Raw genomic sequence first — 10408 nt, forward strand, 5'->3', positions numbered from 1 at the left:
TGTACTTAAGTACAGTAACGAAGTACTTGTACTTCGTTACTTCCCACCACTGGATCTTTCCATATTTACTGGTCAGCATGTTTGCCAACTAGATAGAAGATGTGAGTTGTTGAAGTGATCTCTGTCAACTATAAGCTTTTCAAAGGTGTTTTGGTCAAATGGTAGCTCCCAAACTGCTAGTATCTTAGGTTGTGTACTCACAGTAAGCAAACGCAACACTAATCAGATTTTTTATTTTATTTTTTGGCCGTATAGACTTTTTTCACAGCAGTCTGAACAGCCCAATTTCGTTGTTTTTGCTGATAAGAAGCACATCACATGCACCTCACTCCTGCTCTGACCCATTGCTAAATAAAGTTTAAAATTGAAAATTACTTCATAAATTTGTTGCTGTATGATAATGTTCGTCTGCACGCAGGTGGGTGGCTTTGGGGTGGGAAATTGTTTACTAAGTTTTATAGCAGTCTGACTTAATTAGTACAATCACAAAAAAAAAAAAGGATTTCAGAAAAATAAAAAAAATTGGAACTGAGCATTAAGATGCTGTGCGAATGTAGCTTTAAAGTTACAGATGAATAAGAGAAATAGCTCTGCTAAGAAAAATATACAATTGTCATTAATTTTTCCTGGCTGCCCACCAGCTCATGAATAAAATGGCCCAGCTGGTGTCACTGGGTTTTAGTTTGGGGTATAAGAGGAAAAATGCATGACAAATAATCCTCCTCCCTCTGCAAAGGTGTACTTCACCCATTTTCCCTTCTGTGCACCACCTGGGTCCGTTTACGAGTTTCAGGACCATACTGTCATTACCTTGAGAAATAATGAGATTTGGTTAAGTATAAAACAGCCTTTACTGCTGAAAATGATAAAATGTTGCAAACCATGCAACTCATACAAATGGAAGCTACAGAACGACGTTCACCGTCCAGCTGGGCTCCACTCAGCTCACCTTAAGGGCGACACCAAGTGAAGAAAAGATTGTTCGAGTTCTGCTTTTACCTCATTCTGCTCCCTCTCTGAGGCTGTTGGTCTTCTTAATCAGGTTTTGTTTATGTGTGACATATAAGACTGTCGCCTGCCTTAAATGTTATGGTTATGTAAGCATGCAGCCCTGTGTATGTGAGCAGATAAAAGAGACAGAGGAAGGACACAGAATCATTTTATCCAACACAGTTGCACACCACTTAATGTTAAACTTTCACATTGAAGTCAATGGTTGGAACTGGGTGACACAAGGAAATGGTAAATGGGTACAAATAGTTTCTTCTTCTTTTCAACAGCTCAACAACGGCTTCAGTGTTAGTTAGTTAGAGTCTACATGGTGGCGCTGGACTGTGACGTTTTGGCAAATGTCCACGTAGTTTGTGTAGCCTGAGGCATACTCTTCTACGTAGGCTTTTTCTGCTCTTGAGTTATTCTTGAATGGAGCTTACATTATTTAACACGTCTTTTAAAACCTATATCCATTCTAACGTTTCCGCTCTTGACCAGCTGAGCTAAACTTAACTTGTTTAGCAGACAGAAAAGTTTATGAGCATGAAACTGCTCTCTGAAAAAGTTTTCCGAGCTTGCGCTGATTGTATATCCTGCGAGATACTTGAAATGATGTCACTGACATCCCGTATGACCAAATAAGGAAAGTGACACATGAAACTTGAGTTGAAAAGGAACAGTTTTCAGCATTAATGAACTGCAAATCAACAAGGCATTTCAAAGAGGAAAGTCAGACACAGACCACAGGCTGCTGCTCTGTGAAAGTTCGTCAGAAAGCGAGCTCAGCCCCGCTGCTTCAGGTTTCTCACAGGGTTAAAGAGGAAGCAGTTCCGCCCTCAGAAGCTGCTCAGGGCTGAGGTAGAAGACAAGCAGAAAGAATAGGGAAGAGCCCAGCACCCGAGCTGTTTCTGTCCTAACTCAATCAAGACGAAACTAGGTCCTAAACTACACCGCCGGACTTCGGAGGACTTTGGTACCCAGGTGTGGCTCTGTCCGCTAATACGTCGTCGGGGAGAGAAAAGACATGCGCATGATAAGTTTGAGTCTGAAACTGTGGCGGTAGAAGTGCCGTGTGTCAGTGTTTGAAGCTCCGGTAACGCTACAGGGACTGGGGGGATTTTGTTTTGGGTTTTTTGGGCGAGACCTGGTGAATCAGACCTTGAAACGCTTTTTAATTTTCAAAGAAAGTTTCCCCATCAGGAATGAGTGGGGAAGAAGAGAGATTCAAACTGGTGGTTGTGGGAGGAGGTGGAGTGGGGAAGAGCGCCCTGACCATCCAGTTCATCCAGGTAGGTACATGAACTTGATCTCTACAGAAACGGCCTGCTTGCTTTGTCATGAGGATTGTTCTGAAGTCAGGGTGAAATTCCTCGCTGGGAGTAAAAGACCAGTTCGCCCTGAAGTTCGGTTGTGATTCCTCAATGGAAGTAAAGGACCAGTTCGCCCCTTTTTCATGCGGGTTGTCCTGAAGCTAGGTTATGATTTCTCACCCCGAGTAAAGGACCAGTTTGCTGTTTTTAAGTGTTCTGGACATTCATCTCAAGGTTCTAAAACTCATACTTTTCACACCTGGACACAAAAGTCTGATTCTGTTCCTATTTTGAGCAATGTATTCTACATGCCCAGAAGGCATTAAAATCATCAGACAGAACAAAACTTTCATAATCTGGTGACCCTTCAAAATAAGTCATTTGAACTAAAAACAAAAAGTCATTGTTTTTAGTTCTAATGACTTTTTGAAGTCATTAAAAAGGTAATTTCAGTTACTTTCATTAACAGAAAGTAGGGTGGAGAGAGAGGGGGAAGACAAATGGTCTGAGAATGAGAATCAAACCCAGGAGTTCTGCGTTGAGGTGCACATGCTCAACCACCTAACTCACCCATTGCCATTCAGTCCCAGTTTGACCAGGAGTCCAGCAGGACTCAGTCCATAGTGGTGTAAATGCATTAAGATGTACTGAAATGGCTCCTTACATGTTTTTTCAGATTAAACTGAAGGTTTCACAGATCACAAACTATGTATGAAAGAATCCACTACAGTGGTTTGGTTTGATGAAGAGCAGCACAGACCAGTTAAAGCTAGTTGGCAGACTTTTCTTCATAGACATTTTTTTAGTCTGCACTGTGGCATCCAGAAGGTGAGAAGTTGGAGAACACTGTGGGTTTTAAGACAATTTCCAACAATAAAACACAATTAAGTGAGGATGAACTGGGCAAACAGTCAAAATCAGTCAGGAAGTTTCCACCACAATGTTTAGTAGTTCCAGCTGGTCAGCTTGATTGATGTGATGTCATTAACCCAAATCCACTAAAAGCAGAGTTGGCATCTTGTCTTTTCTTTCCCACTCTGCAAACACATTGTATTTCGTGAAGTCCTATTCTCCATTTTCTAGCTGGGATTCTTCAGTAAAACGATACCAGGGGTAGTGGAAGTTTAAAGGCAGGGAATAATCTAGGAGTTGAGACCTCCTTGGATGTGAATTTATTTGGATATCAGATCAACACTCAGACATGGGTTCTTCAACTCCTCTTGAAATGTTTTTATTATTTTTCAGAGTGCATTTTTCTGCCAACAATGTTCACTTTCCTTAAGGAACTTAGTTTTCATAAAAGCGGTTGGTTAGACAGCATAATGTAAAATCTCCACATAACTGGCTGGTCCAAAGAACCACTGAAGGAAATGATACGCAAACCTCTGAAGAAGACATAACATGCTTATATTTCACAAAATGTGAGCAAAAATGGAGTAGGGTCAAATTTTAGCAAATTTAGTTGCTAAAATTTAGTTGTTGGATTTCTCTTTTGTCTTCGGTTAAATAAAAACATGATACATTTCTCCTGCTTGCTTTAGATTAGTGCATTTTGTTTTTGTAGTTTACCCATAATGCACTGCTTGGGAGCAGCCTCCGGTCAGCTTGGTGATTTAGTATGCACTTCACCAGCGCCAGTGTTCACTTCAATTTAACTGAGACCTAGGTTTTTTGGCAGGCTGGAATTCACTTTTTTGGGTGAACTTTGACCCCAGCATTCAGTTTAATTGCACATTCACCAAACAAACTGGACTTTCTTGACAAACAAACTAGAGTTCGATTAAAGCAGACTAAACAGGGCTGGAGTGAATGAGCCCCAGCATTCAGTGCTCTCCAACAAGTGGCTCATTTAAATGTTGGTCAGGTGAATAATGGGACCAAACAATGTCTCTGTTGCAGTTTAAGATGGAAGGATGTTTTTGTTTAGAGAAAGTAGAAGAAATCAGTACACTGTGTAAACTGCTCCACCACTAACGCTGAATGTGTCCTACAGTCCTACTTTGTGTCGGACTACGACCCCACCATTGAAGACTCCTACACCAAGGTGTGCACTGTGGATGGGAAGGAGACTCGGCTAGACAGTAAGGCTGCACCACATTCCACTGATTCACTCCGATTGTGTCAACAGTTTTGTTTCACAGCCCACAATGTGAGAAGACTCAGGCAGTGTATGTTTGCTCCCTGCTGTGTGTGTGTGTGTATCTGGCCTGTTTGGACTTGAAGCAGGTCAGCTGAGGGAGTTGGGTCATGCTGCTTTTTCACCATTTCATGACATCATCAGATAAACCTCCATCCTAATTCTGGACATCTGCTAACTGTTAGAAATCCATGAAAATGACTCTACTGTGCCTAGGAAAAGTATTCACACCCCTTGCACTGTTTCACATTTTGCCACATCACAACCACGAGTGAAAGGTATTTCATGTAATAGACTAACAAAGTTTTGTAGCACCTGAGTCACTACTTTGTTGAATCACTTTTTGTTCAGATTGGTTGTAGCACAGCTGTGGACTTTCTCAGTTGAAATTATGTCTGGACTTTGACTATGCCATTCTAATTCATGAATGTCCTTTGATTTAAACCTTCTCCTTCTCTGATTCTCTCAAGTCAGTTTAGGTCCAGGGTTTGCAACCTGTGAGTCTTTGGAATAGAAATGAAAGAGAACTAACTGTTAATTATAAGATTAGTTAGCTGTAACAACAAATAAAGCTTTTAGTTGTTTTTTCTGTTTTTCATTGAATAATTACACTGAATTTTGACAAAGGAATGACATTTAAAGAACTAAAGTACCTGTTCTATTTTTTTAGATGTCCTGGTCATTTTTTTTTTTTTTTTACATAGTTTTCCACAGATGTTAACATCCCACTGATGTATCCTTCTCCTGTCATAATGCCAGCAAACCTCTTAAGTTAATGGAGAAATCATGTTATTGGGAATATTACAGGAGACTATCACTACCACCAGGCCAGAGCGGCGCTGAGCAGCGAAGGTCGCCAGCGCTGCTTGTAGCTTTAATTTAATTGCTTTTATTTCCTACGATTATTCAGCAGCAGCATCTGATTCTCTTTTTAGTGCAACTTGACACATTTTCAGATTTGTCAAGCTGCACTTACAGATCAGATTGAGATCTGTTGAATCTCTTGTTTCCAACCAGAAGATTCAAACTTCTACCCTAAAATGTAGAAGGAAATCTCTGCTTTGTAAAAAAACAAAAAACAAAAAAACAACCTACAAACTAGTGGACAGCACCAAAAGCTCTGCCGGATGCTTTTGTTACACACACCCCTGACTTCTTCACATGCTATTGATCTGTTGCAGTGTTTTCAAGAATGATTTCTTTCTTGTGTGTTTAGTAGCTGCTTTTTAGATTGTTTTGCATATTTGACTTTACATTTGGGAGGGAAATCATTTACTTTGTATTTATTTAGATTTTAAATTTACACCTGCGTTCTTGTTAGAGAACCACCATGACAAATGAACAAATGTCTGCAGCAGAAACTACTAATGGCAATGCTGACCCAATAAGTCCAAAGATTGAGTAATAAAGGACACACCCAGATTTAGAACTCCTGAAGGGCTAACAAGCTGACAGTGGTGACTGTATTTTATTTGTTTCACAAAACTGGACTCGCTGTCGCTAAAATATTCAGTGTCTAGTCTAATTTTTTTGTGTGCATCAGTTCTAGATACAGCAGGCCAGGAGGAGTTTGGTGCCATGAGGGAGCAGTACATGCGCTCTGGGGAAGGCTTCTTACTGGTGTTTGCTCTCAACGACCGGGGCAGGTAATGACCTGGTGTGTGTGCGTGTTGTCGTGGAAAGAGTTTGGATGAGAAGAAAATAAGAAATTTATTAAAACCTTGCAAGGTGAGAACAGAAAGATAGAGTCAAAGGAGTCTGTCAAGTCTGTTTTGACCAATAGTGGATCTGGTTTTCTTTTATAGGTTTTGGTTAGAGAAGAGAGACTTGATTGGACGAGAGGTGTGAATCCCTGAAAGTGATGTACCAGGGATTCTGTGGAACCCAACACAGATGGTCTGGTCATTTGTCTATTGTTAAGGAAAGGAGGATGTTCTCTGATGCTAAAGAGAGCAGATAAGTTATATGTTGGGAAAGTAAACCTTAGATAGTCTCCAGGATTAAGGAGCTCTCCCCTGCTGTTATATGACACTGCAGAAGTCTTGAGAGCAGCTTGACCAATCTCATGATGACACTATGCAGAAATACCTAAAGCAGAAGAGGGGTGAGGAGCACATAACATTTTCCATTACAGTCTGTGTCGGTGTGTTTCTAGCATCTGAATGACTAAAGTTAGGGTTGGGTTTACAAAGAGTTTTGGTAACGACAGCAACAGTCACCAAAAATTCTAGTAAAAAATAATAAGAAAACATTTTGCTTGAAATACAGCATCATTCAAAAATCACTTACAGTCTCAAGTTTGAAGCATGAAAACTGTTTAAGTGAAAAAATATTCCACATTAACTTTTAAAAATTAAATTATGTACGTTACATATTATACACTGGATCAAATCTGTATAACCAAATCTGCATCTCAATATTTGGGTCTTTAGCACATCATAAAATCAAAACATTTCTGGGAAACCCTGACCATCCTCTTCATGAGAATGTCTGGAGAAAACGGAGTACCTTCAGTCAGAGGCTTTTTCAGATTCGCTGTAATACAGGATGCTACAAGAGGTTTTTCCTGCCAACATCCGTCACCAGCTACAATCACCCTTTTAATAATCTCAATCTATTCACTTACTATATTTAATTTTCCTTTGGGACCAATAAAGTATTTCTGAATGTGAATTTGAACTTTATTTGGAAACTTTAGGCTTGCTCTTCATCTCCCCAACTTGTAGCTGTATTGAAGCTCCACAACTTTCAAGAGAAAGCTTGGATTATGCAGATGGCAAGAAGGACAAAAAGATCGTCGGATCATGATCTTTGAGGATTTTTCCGCAGCAGGAGTTTTACTCGGTGAAGCAGCAGCTAGAGAGGGATCATGGTGTCAATACTATAACCAGCTGTGCTTCAGGATCGATCATAACAGGCGGGAAAAAGTCTCTAAACATCCCAAAGATGTAGCTACCTTTTTATGCACTGAGGACCTTCCCTCAATATACCAGGTCTGAATAGTGTGAGAGATACAGATTTACGGGCCGCATGTTATTCAAGGTGTTGTGTATAGGTCCACTTAGTGAACTATGCACACTGGACTTCAACAATTGTTTGCTCACAAGCTTGTTGCCAAGTTTATAATCTTTTTTGTTGCTAGTTATCAAATGTCCAGAAGAGTTTCTGGACATTTGATACCTAATGTGCAGAAGAGCTAAGGCTGTACTTGACACCTGCAGTGAACTTGATCAGGTGACTTATTGCCATTTACATTTTATTCCAGTGTACATAAAACTTGCAGTATAAAGTTGGTTTTCACTCCTACAACTTCAGTAAGTAATGTTAAAAGTTATAGTACTGGTGACATTACCTATTTGTTTTTCTAATTAAAGTACTTCCTAGATGTCATATTTGATTGTGGAGATGGTGTATTTTTGAACCAGGACCCCAAATTTTTATTTCTTTAAGAAGAATAAGACTCCTGATTTATCTCCTGATTTATTGTGGGATACCATAAAAGCTTATGATCTAGGGCTGATGATCTGTAGCTGATTCTCCTAGACTTAAAACGAATAGCAGGGAGGAATAAATAAAACTTCTATTGGAACTGCATGAAGTTCAGACCAAACACAAATGATGTCCATCAGAAGAACTTAACAAAATACAAATAGTTAAGACTGCTTTGGAGTCTTTGCTAACAAAGAAAGCTGAAAAATGTATAATTGTTCATGAGGCAAAAGATGCATGGGTTTGCTAATAAGCTTAATTGGTACCTAGTCAACTTTCTTAGAAACAGGGCCTCAACTCAGAATATTTCATATATTAAAGATTCAACTGGTGCTCATAACAAAATAATCAATGATGCTTTAAAATAATTTTATGAACAATACACTTCACAGTTCAACCCATCCTCAGATTAAGCTATGAGTGATTTTTTTTCCCCCATCCATCATTCATGCTTCCCTCTAATGGGGTCAGGAGGGGTGCTTGTGTCTGTCTCCAGCTGTCAACGAGCGAGAGGTAGGGTCACTGTGGACAGGTCACCAGTCCATCACAGGGCATGTCTATCATTTATTAGTTTAAAATCCATAACTTAAACTGTCTTTTTTTGTAAGTCAGTGCTTATATACATACTGGGAGTGCTCATTGTTTGTTGTTGTGATCCATACAGTTTTCATGAGGTCCAGAAGTTCCACACCCAGATCCTGAGGGTTAAAGACCGAGACGACTTTCCCATGGTGCTGATTGGAAACAAGGCTGACCTGGAGCAGCATAGAGTGGTACGCAGAAGCAGTCCTAGCCCGCTTGGTGCCCTGGGCGAACCACCTTCATCAATCAACCCACCACCATCTGGGGGCAAGGGGGGTTGATTGATGAAGGTTTGTATTAGGCGCTGTTGACATTCAGATCAACTGTTGTAACATCAGTGGGGGGGTCAAAAGCCAAGAATAATAACAGCCAAGACTTTAAATCAGGAATTTAGGTAACACTTTATTTGAAGGGGGGTGAATAAGACTGTCATGACACTTTCATAAACATGACATAACACCTGTCATGAACATGAATAAGCCTTCATGAATATTTATGACTGTTATCATAAAGTGTCATTCGGTAAATTATGACACTTTTAATACAAAGTTGACATTATTCAAAATGTCTGTCATGACAACTTGACATTAACCAAGAAATCATTATTGATATAAATTTGTTATAAAAGTATTACTGATTACACTTTAAAAATCAGGTAACTTTATGTTATTAAAGGTAAAGTTTAAACAGTAATGATTTCTTGGTTAATGTTAAGTTGTCATAACAAAGACATTTTGAATAATGTCAACTTTGTATTAAAAGTGTCATAATTTACCGAATGACACTTTATGACAACAGTCATAAATATTCATGAAGGCTTATTCATGTTCATGACATGTGATATGTCATGTTTATGAAAGTGTCATGACAGTCGTATTCACCCCCCTTCAAATAAAGTGTTACCGGAATTTACTGTTATTAACCACATTATTTTAGTTCAGTTTCACAAGCCACACTCAGAGCCTATTAGTGCATGACAAGTAGAATCAAGAAATCATAATAGAACCTGCTTGACAACATGACGTGGGCTAAAAGATCTCAAAAAGCAACTCATCATGTGCTGATCTAAAGAAATGAGAAAGTCATTGAAATTTTGCAAAATTGGCCTCCATGTCAGAGGTCAAAACCACTGCTGACCCTAAAAAACACAAAGGCCCCAAAATATTTTCAAGATCTCCAAGACCTCTGGGAAAATATTATGAGAGTGCAGTTGAACTGTAGTTAGTAATTGTTTTCGTAATTGATTAATTTGATGATTAAGCAGATAATAGGCATATTCTGCAAACTTTTCATTTAAGCCTTAATAATATAACATAATAGAAATATGGTAAAATATGCAAACAAACAAATTCCTGTTAAGAAAATAAAAATATTACCTAAAATAATTTTGTGGTTGATCATTTATAGAAAAGGATTCCTCTGCAGCTAAAAAAAATCCTATCAACATATGAAAACCCTTTCTGTTTGTCAAGTGTTCTATAATTTCATGGCTTCCCACACTTGAAAAAGAGGACTTGAAGTTAGTAATTTATCTTAATGACCAATTCCACTTTTTAACCTTAGACATACATTTTTCACAATTATAACCATAAATTCAAGTATTAAATTACATGTTTGGTTGAATCTAACAAATCCAAACATTTTAGAATTACATTTTTTTTTTCTTTTTCTTGGAACATAAGTTTTTACATTAAATATTAAATTTAATGCAACCAAACTGTAAAAACTAGCAGTGCAAACTGTTCAATAAATTCTGCATTTCTTTTCTCAAATGCAAAACAAAATCAAATTACATTTCAATTGAGTTCAGTTAATGGCTTACCGGTAGTCCTTGTTTAATTTAAGTCCTTTCCTATGAAATGCTACTTTGGAGGCTGTGTTTGCCTTTCTCAGCTCT

The 10408-nt window shown here is 38.6% G+C and overlaps 1 protein-coding gene across 1 annotated transcript in view; it reads left to right on the forward strand.

Moving 5' to 3' along the window:
- The first annotated feature begins 1502 nt into the window (after positions 1–1502).
- rras (RAS related) overlaps positions 1503–10408 on the forward strand; it is a 21466-nt gene continuing 12560 nt past the window's right edge. The window contains exons 1-4 of the mRNA XM_015017660.1: positions 1503–2282; positions 4297–4384; positions 5984–6086; positions 8594–8702. Coding sequence (XP_014873146.1) covers positions 2196–2282; positions 4297–4384; positions 5984–6086; positions 8594–8702 — 387 coding nt within the window. The 5' untranslated portion in view covers positions 1503–2195. The remainder of the gene's footprint in view (positions 2283–4296; positions 4385–5983; positions 6087–8593; positions 8703–10408) is intronic.

The sequence above is a fragment of the Poecilia latipinna genome, unplaced genomic scaffold (assembly GCF_001443285.1).
Source record: "Poecilia latipinna isolate Pla-1442-1.1 unplaced genomic scaffold, P_latipinna-1.0 Scaffold2174, whole genome shotgun sequence".
Lineage (NCBI taxonomy): Eukaryota > Metazoa > Chordata > Actinopteri > Cyprinodontiformes > Poeciliidae > Poecilia > Poecilia latipinna.